The 20,848-nt window shown below is 59.2% G+C and overlaps 1 protein-coding gene across 3 annotated transcripts in view; it reads right to left on the minus strand.

Annotated features, from left to right (window-relative positions):
- Nucleotides 1-262: 262 nt before the first annotated feature.
- The window catches only part of CFAP45 (cilia and flagella associated protein 45), a 28,850-nt gene continuing 8,264 nt past the window's right edge, over nt 263-20,848 (minus strand). For 2 of the 3 annotated variants that reach the window (XM_045455064.1, XM_045455065.1), the window contains exons 3-12: nt 20,392-20,528; nt 17,922-18,066; nt 17,463-17,633; nt 15,706-15,884; nt 13,550-13,679; nt 9,267-9,413; nt 5,428-5,541; nt 4,647-4,840; nt 771-995; nt 263-466 (exon numbers count right to left, since the gene is read on the minus strand). In XM_045455064.1, coding sequence (XP_045311020.1) covers nt 388-466; nt 771-995; nt 4,647-4,840; nt 5,428-5,541; nt 9,267-9,413; nt 13,550-13,679; nt 15,706-15,884; nt 17,463-17,633; nt 17,922-18,066; nt 20,392-20,528 — 1,521 coding nt within the window. In that variant the 3' untranslated portion in view covers nt 263-387. The remainder of the gene's footprint in view (nt 467-770; nt 996-4,646; nt 4,841-5,427; nt 5,542-9,266; nt 9,414-13,549; nt 13,680-15,705; nt 15,885-17,462; nt 17,634-17,921; nt 18,067-20,391; nt 20,529-20,848) is intronic. The other variant, XM_045455066.1, reaches the window with a different exon arrangement.

Raw genomic sequence — 20,848 nt, forward strand, 5'->3', positions numbered from 1 at the left:
CTGGCGCTGAAATACCTCTAAACCAGGCGTGGGACGGGGGCAGAGCAAGGCCGTGCTGAAGGAGGACACGAAGGCCACATCCCGGGGCCCCAAAAAGGCCAGAGGACGCGGGACGAAGGGCCCGAGAGGCTGGGAGGGACCACCTGCAGAGGGCACCTTTCGGTCCCCTGCCCCAGGCCATCGCGCCACCCTCGGCCCTGGCTCCCGCTCAGTACCCTGCAGCAGACACAGCCCCCCGCCCCCAAGAAAGCTGAGCCGTTCCTTAAAGAAGTGGGATAAATTTAATCTGTACCTCTAAAATGTCTAGGCTAGCGGCAGTCATGGACGCCCAGAGACTGGGCAGAGCCTGTCCCCTTGCAGGCGTCCCCGGGGACGCGGAGGCCCCCCTCAGTTCACAGAGGCGGCTGGCAGGATGTTGGCTTTGCGCTCGGCTTCCACACAGTACTTCTCAGGGAGGCCGGTGGCTCTGCAGGGGGCAGGGGGCGGGACAGGCGTGCGTGGGCCGTGGGACCAGACAGGAGCAGCAGGAGGCAGGCCCCGGTGGGGGTTCCGGGACCTGGGGGCCCGCGCCCCCCATCCCGGCTCCTACAATCCGTCCCCCAGACACGTTCCCGTCAGGGCTCCGGCCCCTGCCACGGATCCAGGAGGCCCCGGGACCAGAACCTTCTGCGGCAGCCGCCCCCCTCCGGAGCCAGGAGTCGCCCCGACTCCCGCACACCCCGTCCTTGGGAGAGGGGGGCACGGGGCGGGGCGCAGGGATCCGGGCGCACCTCAGCTCCTGGATCTTCTTCTTCTTGAGGTCATCGATGCGCTCGCGCCGCTTCTGGGCCTCCTCCTGGAGACGCCGGCCCTCCTCAAAGGTGGCGATGCGGTCCTGCACCTGCTTCTGCTGGTTCTCGCGCACTTGGCGCCGGAGTTCATCCGCGTGCCGCAGGCGCCCCGCGGCCTTTTTCTCCGCCTCCAGCCGCTCCTTCTCGATCTGCTCTCTCTGAGCCCTGGAGGAGGGACACCGGCTGCCGAACGGCCCGTCTGGGCCGGCCCAGCGAGGAGAGGCACCCCGGGAACCTTCCGGAAGGGCTCCTCCGGTGGACATGCTTCAGAGACCGCAGCCCCGCACACTGCGGCCCTTTTCCGGGGCTCAGAGACCAGAGCTGCCCCCAGGCATGCCGCCCCCTCCTCAGCCAGGCCCGGCACCGCGGGCGGGCTCCGAAGGGCCCCGTGTGCGCTCTGGTTCTCCTCCATCACTGTTCCGAAATTTTTTTTTTTTTAATGTTTACTTATTTTCGAGAGAGAGGGAGACAGACAAAGTGTGAGCAGGGGAGAAGCAGAGAGAGGGAGACACAGAATCCGAAGCAGGCTCCGGGCTCTGAGCTGTCGGCACAGAGCCCGACGCAGGGCCCGAACCCACAAACCATGAGACCTGAGCCGAAATCGGACGCTTCACCGACTGAGCCACCCAGGCGCCCACTGTTTTGAAATTCTTAATACTTTTTGAACGAGAGATCCCGCATTCTTATATTTCACCAGGAGCTGGCCCGTGCTCAGGGTTTCGCCCACTGGAAGCTACTGTTCCAGCTCTTTCTGTCGTACAATGCAGAACTCGTCTCTGGCTTGTTCTAAGATAGTCTCTCTCTGCCTCCCTCCCCCCCCCCCTTCCTTCCCACAAACAATAACAATGACATTAACAAAACTGCAACGGGGATGCTTAGAAGTGACAAGGACTGACACCCGTCGTGCAAGCTCTCGTGTTTGCGGGAAGAAGGCGGGAGCTCGCCAAATTCCCCACAGGAGCCTCTTCACGAGGGGACTTTTACGGGCCCTGATTTCCCTGGCCAAGCAGCCAAGCAGCCCGTGTGGGCCAGACAGGCTCCGGAAAACTCAAAGGTACTGTGTTCACATCCCAGGGGGAGCGCGGTGCTAGGCCACCCTGAGCTATCATCTTAGTTCTTCTTTTTTATTTTTATTAAATTGTTTTTTTCATGTTTATTTATTGAGAGAGAGACAGACAGACAGAGCATGAGCAGGGGAAGGACAGAGAGAGAGAGAGAGGGAGACACAGAATCCGAAGCAGGCTCCAGGCTCTGAGCCGTCAGCACAGAGCCCGACGTGGGACTCGAACCCACGAAGTCAGACACTTAACCAACGGAGCCACCCAGATGCCTCTTGACAGAATCAAAAACCAAAACAACATGTAAAATCATCTCGGGCAGGGATTCCTTACCTGCCCCCCTGCCCTGAGGGTACTCATGTCCCCGACAAAGCTTCCAAAAGCACAAGTCACTTACTCATCTCCCCAGACCCACAACACGCAGCATCGTCTCAACTCTGGGCACGTCCCTTACACCGGCGGGCACCTCCCAAACCCTGCACCTGCCACGGAGCCTCCCAGGCTCTCAGGAGACACGCGCTGGCTTCCTCACCCCTCTGTGTTTAGACTCCAAACCTCCACCGCTCAGACACATCTGCGACAGCAGGAAGCCTTGCCTCTTTGCCTCGCCCTTATTTTCCTAGACGGAGAAGGGTTTTCTGTTGTTTTACATCCTGCGAGACAGGGTGGAAATGGGAAGCTGCTTGTGTCACTGGAGATCCCCTGGGCTGGCAGGCAGTGGGAAATCTGAGTGGGGAAGAGCCTGGTCACTTCACGGGGTTAGGGCAGTGACCTTGGAGCCTGGGCCTCACCCCCGACCAGTTACATCAGAATCTGTGGAGGTGGAGCCCGGGCCACAGTACTTGGTAAAAGCTCCAAGGCAATTCTCAACACCACGGGGGAGGGTAGGTCAGCTCTCCCTGCCTAGTCGGTGAGCTGAGAGTCAAAGGCATCCCTCTGTCCGGAAGCAGGAAGCCCACGTAGAGGCCATCCACAAGGTCATGCTTTGAAGTAGGAAAAGTTGCATTGCTGGCTACGGGCAGGGACATTCCTAGCACTTGAAGACACCTGGCCTGGTGGTCACGTGGCCCTGGAGACACCAGGTCTCGATGCTAACCCAGAACAGCAGGTGAGACCGAACATCTCCGAGGGGCTGGTCTCGCTTTAATAACTGGCTGGTGCATATGCTTCAGGCAAACAAAGCAAAGAAGGGACAAATGGGTCAGGGGCAGAAGGAGGACCTTAATTTCTTTCCATTAATATTTATTAGTGCCTGCTAAAGGCATGTGGCAGTGAGGGCAGGCATCTGAAAGGTAGTTTGGAGCCCAGGGGCAGAATCTTCGGGGCCATTAAGAAAGCTGCCTTCTTCGGCAGGCTTCCGGAGACCACGGCATGACCCTTGAGGGCAGGCAAAGGCCACCGCGGCTGGGGGAGCAGGCGGGGGGGCCCAGGGTCCAATAAAAGACCAGGACCCTGGCCCTGGCAAGGACGGAGATTCCTACAGATCTGCTCTGCCTCTGGCGGGGGACCCTGGGGTCTGGCATGCAACTAATGGGGTCAATACCAAGGAGGACCTCTGGCACATAAACCAGGTAGACGAGAAGGCCGGGCCGCACCTCTCAATCTCTACTCACCGGAGCACGATTTCTGTAATCTCGTATCCACACCCCCATCGCAATTCGGTTTGTTTCTTTGAAAGCTGCTGCTATCACAGAGTCCGAACCAGAGCAAGAAAGGAGTCACTCCTGGTGAGCCCAGAACACTTAGCCCAGGGGGTGGGGTCTGGTGGCGGCAGGTGACCCCGACTGACGCCAGAGCAGCCGTGGGGGTGAACGACGGGCAGGGAGCGCGACAGTTGTGAACACCTCACTTCCACTTACGGGGGGGAATTATCGCGGAGACAAAAGACAACGAAAATAAAAGGATGACGAGCTGGCAGGAAAGACAGACGGATACGGGTGAGGTCAATCCAAGTAGGAGTTGCTCACATCCTTCCCACAGCGATGGCCAACGACAGTGTTTTGTTCACCTCCAATACGTCCCACGGCGGAGCCTTGAGTTTACGTGTTTGATACTGTGTATCAAATGAATGGCAAAGACACCCCCCCGCCCCCGGAGCTCTTCTCCAGTGACTCACAAGCTTGGTGTCCGAAGCTCTCTCTGTTCCTCGTAATCTCCCCCACCACCCGCTGCAGCCTCCCCCCTAACCAGCGGGGGTACGTCGAGGCAGGGGAGGGCAGAGGGACCAGATGTATACTTTTACCTATGCCTTTAATCCTCCGGGATAAACAATCCAAACAATACCCAATTCTTTAGACACCTCCGGGTGCTGGTTTCCAAATCCCTAATCGGAAAATTCTTGGCTCCTGGGGCTCCTGGGTGGCTCAGTCGGTGGAGTGTCCAACTTTGGCTCAGGTCATGATCTCACGGCTCGTGAGTTCGAGCCCCGCGTCGGGCTCTGTGCTGACAGCTCGGAGCCTGCTTCGGATTCTGGGTCTCTCTCTCTCTCTGCCCCTCCCCCTCTCAAGCTCTGTCTCTCTCTCAAAAATAAATAAACATTAAAAGTTCAAAAAAACAAAAAACAAAAACAAAAACCTCTCGGCTCCCCATTCTTGTCTTTGAAACATTTCAACTACCCATCCATTCAGAATGGCTCCACCGTCCCGGGCAAGAGGAGAGCACCTCTGTCTGTGCACCTGCCAGCAGGGTCCTCCCCCCAGTGCGGGCCATCCCTGCCGCAGGCCAAGGAAAGGAAGCCGGGGTGCCCAGCCCCACCTACCGAAGAATCCTCTCGAAATCGTCCCGGTCCCGTTGCACCTGAACGGCCAGAGCGTGCTCCTTGAGAGCCACCTGTTCCAGCCGGCTCTGGCGCAGTTTGGCCTCTGTCTCCATCTTCTTCTGCGCGTTTTCCTTTTCCTTCCTGCGCCACTCCCTGTCCGCAACCTCCTGGTTGCGCTTGGCCCGCAAGGCGTCCTGGGAAGGGAGAGGGTGGGGAGACCAGCGAGGGTGCAAACCGACCCCGAGACCCAGCGGGCGCCTCGGGAAGACCCCGGCTGCAGACTCCCACACGGCCTGCTTTGAGGCGTGGCGTGGATTTCTCTGGCGACGAGGTCATTGCAGGGAAGAGCACACGGAATCTCGTAGAACTTTCTGGTCCGCAGATACCCCGAGGGGTCACCTTGCCCTCCCTTGCCGCCACCCATCCCAATGCTTTCTTTCCTCCCCAGACCTCGAACACCCCCAGGCGGTCCTGCGATTGCCTCTCGTTCTAAAAACTGCTAATGATCGGGGCGCCTGGGTGGCTCTGTCGGTTAAGCGTCTGACTTCGGCTCCGGTCATGCTCTTGCGGTTCGCGGGTTCAAGCCCCGCATCGGGCTCCTGCTTCAGATTCTGTGTCTCCCTCTCTCTCTGCTCCTCCCCGCCCTCATCAGACCGTTCAAGTCTACGTAACCTGCATCCCCTCTTCCGCACCTCTGCCCTCCAGGGTGGTTTCGCAGGCTGTCAAAGGGGGTAGTTAAGGGAGTGGGGGAGGCACGGGGGAGCCGAGACCGCGCGGGTACCTGCTGTGCCTGGTGATCTTGTGCCTTCTCCTGCATGGCCCTCAGCCGGGTGATCTCCTTCTCTTTCTCCCTCCGGATTCTCTCCTGCTCAGCCTCAAACTCTGCTTCTCGAGCCTGCCAGGAAGAAAAGGTCTCCTAGAGCTGCGCCCACCGCTGCAGCCTTGCAGAGACACGAAGCCCCCGCCAACGGTCTGTCCGGGGTCTCCACTCCCTGACTGCTTTTCGGGTTGGACAAAACAAAGCTAGCAACGCACGCAGGCATCCCAAGCCCAGCCTTCACGCTCCATCCACTGCGTCGCAGACCGTGTCCGAGTAGCAAGGCCAGTGGGCCGTCTCTGCAAGTACCAACCGCGGCATCCTGCGTGTCGTGCAAAACGCAGCAGGTGGGGGTTACCTCATTAGTCCCTGGGCACACGGCCAGCCACGCTTCGGGCAGTCCTGCGGGGGCCAGCAGATACCCAAGGAGCGAACCATCAGAGTCGGCGCCCTTTGCCACTTCTCGGAAAGAGCAGACATATCCCTACAATCTTCCCAAACCCGGCTTCCCAACTAGCATTCTTGGGTAGTCATAAGACTAATGGCTTGGGTCGGGCGGAAACGTGATCCCCCCATAAAGAATGTTCCGTAGCCATCATTCTACCTGCCCAGCCTTCTGTGAAGCCCAGTGAGTTGCCCGCTTGTGAGTTGTGCACGGGGGGCTGTGTGTCAAGCTGGCCTCGGTTTCACCTCGCCCCAGATGGCAGGGCAGGGAACTCTGGAGACTTCCACAACCAGTCTCTGCCTTTAGCCCTAGAGGGGCAGCCCCGGCTGCAAGAGCAGAGGCCCCTGTGAGGTGAGTCCGGTGACATGGGCTGTGGGCGTGCCCAAGCGCCCGACCGCTATGCCGGTCGCCAGCCTATCCCAGCTCTGCCCCCCGGTGTCCCTTCCACATGTGAAGACCAACCCTACTCTTCTCCTGATCGGAAATCTGCGGTGACTTCCCCACCAGTCCAGGCCTCCAGCTCCGCTCAAGGTCCAAGGGGTCCCCAACAACCGCTCTCAGCTCCCCATCGCCTCGCCACCTCATCTCTTGTCATGACGGCCACGGGCTCTGCAAACTGTCCACCAGCTCCCACACGTGACCGGCTTATTACCGCTACATCCACCCATTCGGGGAACCGGTGGCTGAGCTCCGCACAAAGTGCACGGCATTCCAGGTACGTTCGACCCAGTCTGCTGTTGGACACACAGCGAAGCATTCGGGGTATTTTGCATCAGTCAGTGACAGGGTTTACAAGGTGTTGTAATGGTTTAGTGAGACAACACCTGTAAAGCACTTCGCACAGAGCCCGTGCACAGACTGAGCTCCCGACATACGGCAGCTCCGTGATCATTGTGATGCCCCAACCATCCCTGTCCCCAAGCATCCCTGCCCCCAAACATCCCTGTCCCCAACCATCCCTGCCCCCAACCATCCCCAGCCCCAACCATCCCAGTCCCCAACCATCCCTGTCCCCAGCCATCCCTGCCCCCAAACATCCCTGTCCCCAACCATCCCTGCCCCCAACCATCCCCAGCCCCAACCATCCCTGTCCCCAACCATCCCTGTCCCCAACCATCCCCAGCCCCAACCATCCCTAACCCAACCATCCCTGCCCCCAACCATCCCTGTCCCCAACCATCCCTGCCCCCAACCATCCCTGCCCCAACCATCCCCGTTCCCAACCATCCCTGTCCCCAACCATCCCTGTCCCCAACTATCCCCGTCCCCAACCATCCCTGCCCCAACCATCCCTGTCCCCAACCATCCCTGCCCCCAACCATCCCTGTCCCCAACCATCCCTGTCCCCAACTATCCCCGTCCCCAACCATCCCTGCCCCAACCATCCCTGCCCCCAACCATCCCCAGCCCCAACCATCCCTGTCCCCAACCATCCCTGTCCCCAACCATCCCCAGCCCCAACCATCCCTAACCCAACCATCCCTGCCCCCAACCATCCCTGTCCCCAACTATCCCCGTCCCCAACCATCCCTGCCCCAACCATCCCCGTCCCCAACCATCCCCGTCCCCAACCATCCCTGTCCCCAACCATCCCTGTCCCCAACCATCCCTGTCCCCAAACATCCCTGTCCCCAACCATCCCTGTCCCCAACCATCCCGTCCCCAACCATCCCGTCCCCAACCATCCCTGTCCCCAACCATCCCTGTCCCCAACCATCCCATCCCCAACCATCCCCGACCCCAACCATCCCCGCCCCCAACCATCCCCGCCCCCAACCATCCCCGCCCCCAACCATCCTTGCCCCCAACCATCTTTGCCCCAACCATCCCCAGCCCCAACCATCCCTGTCCCCAACCATCCCTGCCCCCAACCATCCCCGCCCCCAACCATCCCCGTCCCCAACCATCCTTGCCCCCAACCATCCCGTCCCCAACCATCCCCGCCCCCAACCATCCCCGCCCCCAACCATCCCCGACCCCAACCATCCCCGCCCCCAACCATCCCCGCCCCCAACCATCCCCATCCCCAACCATCCCCGTCCCCAACCATCCCCGCCCCCAACCATCCCCGTCCCCAACCATCCCCGCCCCCAACCATCCCTGCCCCAACCATCCCATCCCCAACCATCCCTGTCCCCAACCATCCCTGCCCCCAACCATCTGCCCCCAACCATCCCTGTCCCCAACCATCCCTGTCCCCAACCATCCCCAGCCCCAACCATCCCCGCCCCCAACCATCCTTGTCCCCACCATCCCTGCCCCAACCATCCCATCCCCAACCATCCCTGTCCCCAGCCATCCCTGCCCCCAACCATCTGCCCCCAACCATCCCATCCCCAACCATCCCTGTCCCCAACCATCCCATCCCCAACCATCCCTGACCCCAACCATCCCTGTCCCCAACCATCCCTGCCCCAACCATCTCTGCCCCCAACCTCTGTTCCTGCTGTTGCCTGCATCTCCTGGCATCTGATAAGCAAGCCAAAGCCAAACAATAAATACATTAAAAAGCTTTGTTGAGCTTCATTTTCTGTGGCTTGCATTTGGAGCACACAGGTATATCCGATCCGCCATTTTCAGAACACGCCCGCGATGTCCCCCTGCCTGCCATCCCTACTATAGGGAAGTAGGGCACGTTCTCTGTCACCACGGAGCCTCGGAACTAGCAGGAGGGGGCACACACATGCAGCACTGAGTGCCTTTCCTGCCACCTTCAGTCCTTCCTTCTCGTTTTACCTAACTCCACGTTCGCTCCGTCTAAGCCAGGCTTAGAAGCTGTTTTCCACTCTCCACTCCTCACTGACCCTGGTCCCTCCGGTTCTCAGCCCGGCTCCTGAGTGAGCCCACGTGGCGTGAGCGGCCTCTCCTGGATCCCCTGCTCTGCACCACACCTGTGCTTGCGGCTTCCACAGCCACTGCGGGAGAAGGCTCTATTTTCTAACACCCAGGACAGGATGCCCAATCTAGGAATTTTCACAAGAAAGTTATGGGGCAGGTGACCCATGATTACTGGGGATATAATTATGCAGAGGCCACCAGGAATCCACAAAAACTTCCCTTTCCCCGATGGTTTTCATTTTGTTCCCTGCCGGTACCTGACCCTCATCCAACTTCTAATCAAAGGTGTTAACAAGGATATAACACCCTAAATTGGGTGTCCCTTGAGCCTGCTCTCTGTTAATGAATAAGTGAACCGGCCAACATGAAGAGGAAAAGGAGCCAGGTCCTTGAATGAAGGACATCCATTTTGAAAGGGAGGCATGGCTGCCTGCGGTGAGTCCCCTTAGATCTCAGGCCTGCCTCTCCGTGTCGTAGAGGTTTCGCTCGTGGCCACAAGCCCCAGGCCTCAGAAACCTACCATCTTCTTCTTGGTGGCCTCCATCACCATCTGGTCCGCCAGCTTCTCCTGAGCGAGCAGCTCTGCCTTCTGTCTCTGGTTTTCGTCGTTAATGCGCTTAATCTCGGCTTGCATCTTCAATTTTTCCTGGTGCCTCCGTTCCATGTCCTGAAGGAAGGAAGCCTCCAAGTGGAAGGGGGCAAGACCAGGAGACACTGGCACGCGGGGGCAGAGAGAGGCAGGGGGCCGCGCGCCGTCTGCGGTCTAGCCACCGCCGCTGGCCCCTGGTCAAGGGGCCCTCCAGCGTCGCCGGTGACCCCTCGCAGCCCCTCTTTGCCGTCTGTACCCTCTTGGCTTGGTGGCGGTCCTGACACTCTTGATTTCTATGCACTCTCAGGGAAGCAGAGGCTCTTAAAACTCTACCCGGAGTCTCCCACGTGTCCTGCGAAGTCCTACCCACTGTTCCCGGGCTTTTCCCCTGCCTTCAATTTTCTTCTCTTAGGCAAACCCTAGCTTTTGGTCTCGACTCAATGGCGATGACCGAAATAATAAAGCGTTGCCCTCATTGAGTATGTTCTACCCGTTGGGCACTTTATGCAGCCTAGCTCTGAAACCTAAATGCACCCCAAGACCCTGAAGGGCAAAGCTTGTTATGTCTCTCCTGCAGATGAAGACACTGAGGCCCTGAATTTAAGTGACTTGTCCGGGGCCATCCAGCTAACAAACGCCAGTTCCAGAATTTTGGAACCTGCTCTTTCTAAATTAAAGTTCCAGTCTTCCCTGGAAGATTGTCTGTCAGTTCTCTCTGCACCTCTGAATCCCCTCTGCACTCAAGACGGTGCCACAGCTCAGGCACTGCCTTGTGGGTCCCCATTCATTCATTCTTGTGGGTTTACTCTGTCCCAGCCAGGGGACGGCAACCACGTCACGTTTCCTGTCTTCCCTGGCAACATGCGGCCCAGTGAGAGAAAAACAACAAATACTCAATAAACTAAAACAGGGATAAAGGAGAACCAAAGTGAATGGCATGTGAGCAAAAGAAAAAAAAAAAAAAGGTAGACACAGAGAAACAGGATGAATGCATGATGGCGGTCATGGCACCCGACCCTGAGGGACAAGATCCCTTCTAAGGAAGGAGCCTGAACTTGCAAAGCCCCCGATGATCTGACGGAGCACATTCTCAGGGCCCCATGCGGAGTCTTGTGCACAAGATTGAATGTTGGAATCTGGCCCACCTATATTCTCCCAGGAATCTCCATCTCTTTGTGCCCAATTCTTCTACCCATCAACTCCCGCCGTGTGCTGTTTCCAGTTCCTTCCATCTGTCAAAGGCCAGGCCCCACCCAAGACTTCCAGCTCCTCCCCAGCCGGGCTTCTGACCTGACTCATCTGAGGCAACTCGGCGGGCTCTCCCCAAGCTTGACTCACAGCCGAGTTCAGGGCTCCCGGGAAGCCTCGTGCACCAGATCAACACAGCACTGACTGTACCCCCCCCCCACCTCCCCGCCAGGCCTGTGATGCATGAGTCATGGCCGTCAGCGCTCCCTCACTCTCGCCATGCCTGCCTCTTCACTCACCCCACTTTTCCCCACCTGGCCCAGCGACTCTCCACCCCTTTCCCCCTTCTCCCTTTCTTCCTTTCCTTTCTATCTGCTTCCCACCAGAGCTGGGGCTGCCACTGGTCTATTTAATCCCTTGACCCGCTCAACTAGAAAACCCACTGACTTCCCATCCACGATGCATACAACCATGCATTGACTCACATCTTTGCCTATTTATTTACTTTTCAGTTTGTTGTTTTTGTTGGCTCACTAGACTTCTAAGAAACTGAAGGACTTTCACTGTCTCTGATCTCTGAAGCCATTGCAAAGCAACCCCAGGAACCCCCCCCCCTGCCCTGCTCTTCTCCCTCTTGCTAGCAAGGTGGGGATCACTGCCCTGCACCACCCAAAGATCATAAGGCAGGTCTGAGCTGGGAGACACACGTTCCTATCTTAAATTTTTTTTTAGTGTTTGTTTATTTATTTTTGAGAGTGAGAGAGAGAGAGAGACAGAGCACGAGCAGGGGACGAGCAGAGAGGGAGACACAGAATCCAAATCAGGCTCCAGGCTCTGAGCTGTCAGCCCAGAGCCCGACGTGGGGCTCGAACTCACGAATCAGGAGATCATGACCTGAGCCGAAGCAGGACGCTCAACCGACAGAGCCACCCAGGCGCCCCAACACATTCCTATCTTCAAGTCGCCTAAGAACACTTCCTGGAAGCTCGGAAAGTGCCTCCTCGAAGGACACTACCAGTACGACGAGACACATCAGGCGACGGTGTTGACCCACGGACGCCTGGAACTTTCTCAGGGGGTCCACCAATTCCCCCTCCGACAATCTAGCCGGATCTCCCGGCCTTCCTTTCGCACCCCTTCCCTGCATGCCGAAGACCTGTCTCCTCTTCCGGGCTCTTTCCCTTGCTCCCTGAGCCAGGAGCTCGGCCAGGCCTCTCTGGCTTCTCAGCCCAGCTGGGCCCCCTTCTCAAGCAGCTCACAAGGCTGCCTGCCCCCCCCTCCCCGGTCTTCCTGACTCTCCCGGTGCTCCTCCCCTCACTCCCCACACAGGCCCTCACACTGTGAGGCACTCTGAGAAGCCTCCATAACCGTGAGGCTGCCCCCCAAGACCCCTCAGGGACCCCCATCCCTCACCGCCATCACATCACAGGGTGGGGGTGGGGGGACGACAACCAGCCATCTTAACATGGGGAACGAGGAGAAAAGGGAAAGAATGCACACTCCACAAGTTAAATGACACCCCGAGGACATAACCCGACAGGCCGGAAAGGGGGACGCTCCTCAAGTCTAGCTAGCCTGGGCGCTCCAAAATACCGGTGCCATAGCAACGAAGGCAGGAAGGAACCAGAGTTCTTCCAGGTGAAAGCTGACAAAGGAGGCCCAAGTGAACGCAAGGTGGGGACCTTGATTGGATCCTGGTTGGAGCGACAGAAGACAACTCAAGGCACCTTCAGGGAGCCACTGGGGGACTGAATGTGGATTCGGTATTAAACGATATCAGAGAATCATCGGATTCCGCTTTGCGACGAGGGGCTGTGAGTGTCGTAGCGTCCACCGGACAGAGAACGTCTCTGCGCTTCTGAGACAAGGGCTGCAGCATTTAGTAGCAAAGAGCCAAGACACCTGCAGCTCACCGCCACATAGCGTGACAGCGACCGAACGCGTATGTGCTCCGAAAAGAGACAAGCGAGCAAGGCAGACTGGCAACCGGAAAGTCTCAAAGTCTCGGCCCAGCGCTGATGGGTGTGACACAATTCTTCTAGTTTGCCTGTGTGTATAAAAATGTTTGCAGGCAAGGAGCGCCTGGGTGGCTCAGTCGGTTGAGCGACCACCTTCGGCTCAGGTCATGATCTCACGGTTTGCGAGCTCGAGCCCTGCGTCGGGCTCTGGGCTGACAGCTCAGAGCCTGGAGCCTGGAGCCCGCTTCGGATTCTGTGTCTCCCTCTCTCTCTGCCCCTCCCTCTCTCATGCTCTGTCTCTGTCTGTCTCAGAAATAAATAAACATTAAAAAATTTTTTTTGATTTTTTTTTTAAAATGTTCACAGGCCAAAAAAAACGGAGTGGGGAGGGGAGAACAAATAAATGTGCCAAATGCTCGCCAGCCAAGGGCCTCTGCCTAATCCCAGCAGACCAGACCCGCAAACAGGAGACGATTTAAGTCTCCGTAGTTCGGGCGGGTAGTTCGGGCGGGTATGTCACCGTTTCTTCCGCGATGGATGTGCCCACGGGTTTTATTTAGACGAACGGGTTGGGGGGGGGGGGGTTGGTGGGGGCGGCAGGGGGAAGGCTTGGCTCTTGCACACAATTAATCACACTGGGGTGCCCTGCGCTTTGAATGAGGGAACCGCAGGGAGCCTGGGCCGTGGACCCCGCGGTCCACCTGCCCGGCGCATCGTGTCCCCGGATAATGGCAAGAGGGCTAGAAAACATCCCTAGGGGCTTGCGTGTGCGAGGCAGACAGCTATGTATTTCCTTTCTGTGTCCACTCACGCAGACGCCTTGGTGTCGGACCTCGCGACCCGGGGAGGGGGGGGGGCGGGAGGCCACGTGTCCAAGTCCCTGCCCACCCCCGCCCCCCAGCGCGGCGCCACGGCCAAACGCGTGTTCAGTGCGGCCGCGACGAGCTAAGGGCGGCGATGTGAAACGCGCAGGTGCCTCACAGAAAAGCAGTGCACGCCCCAGTCCCCCGGATCTCGAGCGCCTTGGCGCCGGAGCCGCTGGGAGCGGCGCTCGGTCGGGCGCGTTACCCGCAGATCTTCCTCTTGGAGCTGCTGCATGGACGCCAGCACCAGCTCCTTCTCCTGCTCCCGCTGCTCCGCCAGCAGCGACCGCTCCTCCCGGTTCTTTTCCATCTGCTGCACGATGTGCCGTCTGCCCCTAGGAGCGAACGGCAGCGCAGGGGCTCAGAAACCCGGGGCCCGCGCTTCTCTGCTCCAGCCTCCACCCACACAGCCCCCACGATGGGAGGTGGCAGTCACAGGGACAACTCGACGAGCGCCCCGTAAAACATCGCCGTGCTTCCTGAGACCAGACTGTCCTGAGGGGGCCGGTTCCCTACCTTCCAAGCCCCCTTTCTTCTAAAATAATTTTTTAACGTTGATTTATTTTTGAGAGAGACAGACACAGAGGCAGAGCGCGGGCAGGGGAGGGGCAGAGAGAGAGGGAGACACAGAATCCGAAGCAGGCTCCGGGCTCCTGGCTGTCAGCACAGAGCCCGACGCGGGGCTCGAACCCATGAACTTTGAGATCGCGATCTGAGCCGAAGTCAGATGCTTAACTGACCGAGCCCCCCCAGGCGCCCCAAGCTGACTTTCCTGAGATTCCCCTTCTTCGTTTGTTTGCCCACGAGTGCACCCCACATCGCAACGCACCTTCTCCCTTTCAGTGTGTCAAGGGCTTCTGAAATCCTATCGTCGCCCCCCCCCCAAGCCCGCCAGAGCAATCGTGGGGCACCGGCCCCCCCCATGCTCGCTTCAGTTAGAAAGCCCACGGTCTCCTTCCTGTGCTGCCTCTTGCTGCGTCCTGTCTTGTCCCCCAGCCACCTCCCCCGCCCACTTCGCTAGCCGTCCGTCTGTCTTATGCCCCGGCCCTCACCGCCGGTGGACAGGGCTGGGTGTGAGCAAGCCTCTCGGCTCAGCAATGCCCTGGCTTAGCTCCACAGTAAAAAGCAGAGAACCCAGAGTCTGCAATCAGCGTGGCCGGTGACTCCCTGTGTGTCGTTGGGGTGCCAATAAACCCAGAGGCGTCCAGACCCCATGACGGATGAGTAAAGGCAGGGACAATGAGGGAGGACACAGGTCGGGGTGAGCATGGGGAGGAAGGACTACGAGACTCCCATCCAGGTGGAGCCCTTGAATGGCTTCCTGACTCCAGATGAAATAAACGGGAGGAATGAGTAAAAGAGTCTCAGGGAGGCAGGGCTGGGGCTCAATATAAGGACCAGCTCAGATCATTAGAGCGGCCTAATGAGGCAGGCAGAGATTTTTTCCTTAATTAGAGCCGTTTGTGCAGGAGATTAAGAACTACTGAGCTAATAAATAAATGTTTATAGGGAGCCTACTGTAGTCTGCCAGGGACCTACGAGAAGAACAGGGATGGATGGTTCCAGAAGACTGAATCAGACGGACAGAGACACTAGCCAGTCAGTGTGGTTCAAGGACTGTTTATGGAAATATTTCTTGCCTTCCATGGTGGGTGTTCTATCTAGATCTGGGACACCATGATTCTATGATTTACCTCCTCTGGGGCTTGTCCCTTCCCGCAAAGGGAAGGGGACTGAATTTATTCATTCTAACAGGTGTTAACCACCGGCCAAACTCTCTGCGAGGCCCGGGAGCTACGGAAGTGAGTTAAGACGGGGACGCCGTCCTCAGGGAGCACGCAGTCTGGCGCGGGCCGGGGAGGCGCGGTGCGAGAAGCATAACACAGTGTGTGGGAGACCACACCACGGTGTGGCCGGGCACCAGAAGGGAGCCACCGAGCCTGCCCGGTGCAGGGAGAGGGGTTTCCGGGGGAGGTGACGGCAAAAGTGTCACACGCGGAAAGAAGAGAAGGCGTTTTCCAGGGGCAAAGGGGGAAAAGAAGAGGCTTGACGGCAGGAGGAAGGACAGAAGCGTGAACTGTGACAAGCCCAGGGGTGCTGGGGGAAGGGGGTGGGGGGGACGCGCAGAGGGGACGGCAGGAAAAGGTGGGAAACGAGGCTGAAGGGGGGCCAGGTTGTGAAGCAACCGCCTTAGGAATCAGCCTTGAGAAGCTCTGCGGTTCTCGGAATCCCTTCCTCAGGCTCTGAGATGCTCACAGATGGTGATAGTGACCATTTCTCGTCTCCTCCCTTGGCAAGGCTACCCGCACCCAAAGAGCCACGGAAGCGCCAGGGAGGGAGGCCCCCAAACCACCGCTTTACCGGATTCTTTCCTCCCTCCTCTTCCTGTCCAGCTCCTCCTGCCTTTGAATGGCCTTCTGCCGTTCCACCTCCATCATGTGATCCAAACGCCTCTCCTCCGCGTCCAGCTCTCTTTGAATCAGCTGCTTCTCCAGGATTTGGGCATCCCGGATGGCATGGCACTTGGCATTGAGGATGATCTGGAGGCGGGGAGACGACAGTGGCCCTGGGTCAAGGCACGCGGATCGGGCGGGATGCGCCAGGGGGTGTGGAAGGTGGGGGCGAGAAATGGGCACCGCTGGGTATGCTGGACACGCGCACAGCCTCGCGCAGGTCCAGGACAGCGAGAGCATCCTGTGCTCGCCCTCGCCTCGGCGGAGCTCCACGCCGACATGTGCCAGGCCCCTGGTCTGTGCGAGGAGAGGCCACGGTAGCGCCTTGCAGGGTATCGGGCCTTCGTGTTCGGGGGGTCATCGCGCTTCGAGAACAGAAGGAACGCTATGGACCCTGTCCTCCTTAAGATTCACTCACACACACGCACGTTACATTTCCATGAAACTTCAGAGGTTCGAGGTTCCCCCTGGGGGACCCAGGAACCCCCATATTCAGACCTTCTGTCCTACTTCTCGGGGAACCTAAGACACTCTTGCAGAGACCAAGCCGCTAGAGTTTTAAGGGGGAAGAGCCCCACGTGACACATCAGGGGACGGCCATCCGTGAGAATGAGCGAGAGAAAGTTCTGGAAAATAAAAGGAGGTGTGAGGAGAAGGTGTAGATGAGGGGGTTGGGGGTCGGCGGTGTGCATTTGCTTGGGACCCACGTGCAACTGAGAAACAAAAGTCCAAACGAGCCTCGGGTCTTCACGCTCTGGGCTAAAGGAGGCGCTTTGGTGTCTTGAGAAGAAGCCCGCTGGGGGGAGGGGGGGGCAGGGCGCGCGGCCAGAACGGAGCCAGCAGGACAGACGCGGAAGTCGCGTCCTCACCTTCATGTGCCCACCACACTTGGGAAAGCCTCTGCTGTGGGTTAGCCCGTTCACCCCCGCCAATCACTCTGCTAAGCGGTTTCACCACTCTCGCTCTACAAATGAAGGGAGCGAGGGGCGCCTGGGGGGCTGGGTCGTTGAGCGTCCAACTTCAGCTCGGGTCACCATCTCACGGTTGGTGGGTTCGAGCCCCGCGTCGGGCTCTGTGCAGACAGCTCGGAGCCTGGAGCCCGCTTCCGATTCTGTGTCTACTCCTCTCTCTGCCCCTCCCCCGCTCACGCTCTGTCTCTCTCTCAAAAATAAACATTAAACAAAACAAAACAAGGGGCGCCTGGGTGGCGCAGTTGGTTAAGCGTCCGACTTCAGCCAGGTCACGATCTCGCGGTCCGGGAGTTCGAGCCCCGCGTCGGGCTCTGGGCTGATGGCTCAGAGCCTGGAGCCTGTTTCCGATTCTGTGTCTCCCTGTCTCTCTGACCCTCCCCCGTTCATGCTCTGTCTCTCTCTGTCCCAAAAATAAATAAACGTTGAAAAAAAACAAAACAAAACACAAACAGATGAAGGAAGTGAGGCCCAGGGTGGGTATGTGACTGGCTGGGGGTCACACAGCTAGCCTGTGGCAAGGCCGGTCCTCCCTCCGACCGCAGCAACACACCCCCTCCATCAGCCCCTCACCGGTCACCCCTGCTTTCCCCACGTCCAGCTGGGGCGGAGCCTGTCCGGGCGGGGGGGGGGGGGGGTAAGAGGAGGGAGGGGGCGGCAGTGGGTCCTGGGGGTGCGGGAGGAGCGAGGCCCCCACCTTGCTCATGGCCCTGAGCTCCTCCTCCTGCTCGGCCTGCAGCTGGCTGGCTCTCTGCAGCAGGTCCTGGGCCCTCTCCTGGGCCGCCTCCTCCAGGTCGCTGAGCTTCCTGTTGGTTCTCCACACCATCTCCTTGTGCCTCACGATCTTCTTACGTGTGGCCACTGCGTCCTACGGGACGCGGTCTGGATCAGTGGGGGGATTGCCCTGGGCGCTGGCGCCGCTACCACGGGTGACCCAGTGTGACCCCCGGGATGGCTTCACCCCGTCGTGCCCTCGGAACCCAGAAGTTTCTCCGCCTGGCTTCCTGCTCGCCCCGCCCCCGCCCCCAGCAGCGTCCACACCTGGCGTGCGCTCTAGGGTCTCCAGGAAGCACACGTGGGCGCCTCCTGCCAAGGCCCCCTGACCAGAGCTCCCCCTTCCCATCGGCAGAGATCGGGGCTCGGGGAGGGCAGCTACCATGATGGCCTCCTTCTCCTTCTGGAAGGCCTGCTCCCTGGCCTCCAGCTCTTCTCTGCTCAGGACGTGGGACGCCCACCTGATGCGCTCAAAGTCCTCAGGGCTCATGATGAGGGACTCCCCCGAGGGATCCTTGGCGGGAACACTGACGCAGGGGATGAACAGTCAGTGGGGAGGAGGGGGAAGCTCTCAGCACCGCTCCGCCCTCCCCTCCTCCCTCACCACTGCCAGCGTCCCCAGTGCCGCCCCCCACCCCGATGGGCCCCCTGGGGAGAAGGGGTCCCAGGCGAGGGACGGGCCAAACAGAGACGTTTTAAGGACTTTTGCTAAGAGGTCTGGTGCGTACGTTGCCCTGTCCGTGCAGCCGCGAGGCCCTGCGCAATGTGCACAGACCCGCATCCCCGCACCGGGCGGGGAGCTGACCTCCTGGGAGCCCACGCGTGCGGCTCCCGCTGCCTGTGCCGTGGCCCCGCGGGTGCAGCCTGTGTGCTGGGCCACACGCTCCTCCGGGACTCAGACGCTGCTGACCGCACGCCTGGCGGCCCAGGCCGCGGCACAGAGCTGGGCCCAGAGGCAGAGCTCAAAACGACGCTGGCGACCTGAACTCCAAAAATAGCTTATTCCTCGAGGACGACTTAAAAAGGGCGAGGGGACGCCGGACAAGGTCGAAACGGATGCTGTGAGAAACCTAGGCATCCCTGTCCATCCGGCCCAGAGAGAAGCTTTGAACCCTAAATATTAATTAAAATCTCTGATCAACAACAGTTGGAGGCATGTCTGTGGCCCTCTCCTCCTAGCCGCCCAGCACATTCAACAAACCAATAGTTAATTATAATGATTACAAACAAATGACATACATAGAGGATGCAGGCGGGAGCAGCAGGGGCCAGGACTAAAGCTGCTTCTGGGTGAGGCCATTTAACAGGGACACGGCAGCAAGACGCAGCCGGTCTGAGGCAGGAAGTGAACCTCATCCCATAAAACTTGTGTGCGCACGCGTGCGTGTGTATGTGTGTGAGCACGCGTGTGAGTATAAGTGTGCGCGTGCATGTGTGTGCACGGGCGTGTGTGCGCGTGTGTGTGTGAGCACGCGTGTGAGTATAAGCGTGCGCGTGCGTGTGTATGTATGTGAGTCTGCGTGTGCAAGTGTGTGAGTCTGCGTGCGTGTATGTGCATGTGTGAGCATGTGGCTGTATGTGTACACGTGTGAGCGAGTGTGAGTGTATGTGTGCAAGTGCATGTGTGTGCATGTATGTGAGCGTGTGCGCGTGTGTGTACTGTGCATGCACATGTGTGTGCGTGCATATGTGAGAGTATGTGTGTGAGTATATGTGAGTGTGTTCAAGTGTGTGTGAACACTTGCATGTGTGTGCGAGCGTGAGCATGTGTGTGTGTGTGCACGTGCACGTGTGCATTGTGTGGGTATATGTGACCATGTGCACACAAGTGTGTGCGTGTGTATATGTGTGCACGCATTGTGTGTGCGTGCAGGCGTGTGTGCACGTGTGTGCATGTGGCAGGTGCGCGTGCGTATGTGTGCGGGGGGGGTGTGTGTGTGCGTGCGCGTGTGCCCATGTGTGTGTTGGGGAGGGTCCGGGAGGAGGCCCGAATGAGTGATGGATCCGGGACGTGGCCTGGGACCTGAAGGACCAGAAACGGTCGCATCTGAGACGGCATCCCGGCGGCAGGACTAGACCCCTCCAGGGAGGAACGCTGCCTTGGGCCCGTTCCTCTGCTGCAGCTCTGCTGACCGTAAAGGGCCATCTGACTCCAGGGGCTGAGCCGACCATGCTCGCCGAGCCGTGTCGCCGAGCCGTGTCGCAGCCGGGCTTCCCCAGCTCCCGACGCGGCGGCACAGCCGCGAGCTCCAGTTCTCCGAGGTGCGGCCAGAGTTGGGAGAACGGTCCCCAGGGTGCAGCCGGGCCCCTGAGCGAAAGCTCGGTTCACACTGCCGACGGGGAGGCCTAACCCCAGGGCGCCCGGCAAGGAGGCGGCTCCAGGCAGGAAGCCGGGCGGGCGAGCGGGGCCGATCCCAGAGGAACTTGGGAATTCCCCTTGGGAATTTCCTCTTCTGGCCTCAGAGCCCGGGAAGAAGCCAGGGGCCTGAGCAGCATCTGGGCAGTCCCCCCTTACTTCAGATTCTTGGTGCAGCCAGAGCAGTAGGGGGGCTCGGCCGGGACCCACTGAGCACGGCCCCTCTGCCAATAGGTCCGTCAGCAGCCAGAGGAAAGGGAAAAGGAAGATGCTGAGGGTCAAGGGTAAAGGCAAGAAGAGATACAAAAAGAGGAGAAACAAGAGAGGCCGAAATGCCGAGGAAGGAGAGCTGGGAGGCAAACAGGGGAGACGAGTAGGAAAGAAGCGGGGGCCGGACCAACTTCATGAACCCAGGGAGCCCCCTCTCCCTGCACGGGTCTTTGGCAGAAGGGCAGGCTGGGACAGGAAGGCCGGGCACCGCGCCCTGGGCACTCACATGAGTTTCCGGACCATGTCCCTGGTGACGACCTGGATGGTCTCCGGCTTGTGGTCCAAGCTCAGGGCAGCGAGAGTCTTCCGAATGGCGTGCTTATCTCGGAGCAGCACGGTAGGACTGTTGTCCTGGGTCAGAGGCTACGGGGTCAGGAAGGATGGCTTAGAAGCTGGTCAGCCCACACCTGCCAGTCAATCCTAACTTCTTCAAGGGTAGCCTTCCCCTCTTTCTTCCACCCCAGCCGGTGGCAGAGAAGGCTGGCCGGCACCCGGTCCTGTGGGGACCGCCGAGAGTTGCTGGGGCACCGAGAAAGCAGTGTGGTGTTCTGCACTTGAACCTGGCTGCATGTGTTCTGTACTGACCAGCTTCTCTGAGAACAAGCCCCCCCAACCCTCCGTGTCTCGTGCAGACACTCCTGGGTGGATGGGGAGGGGAGTGCCTAGTATGTGTCCATTCCCAA

This window comes from Leopardus geoffroyi, chromosome C3 (genome assembly GCF_018350155.1).
Source record: "Leopardus geoffroyi isolate Oge1 chromosome C3, O.geoffroyi_Oge1_pat1.0, whole genome shotgun sequence".
NCBI lineage: Eukaryota > Metazoa > Chordata > Mammalia > Carnivora > Felidae > Leopardus > Leopardus geoffroyi.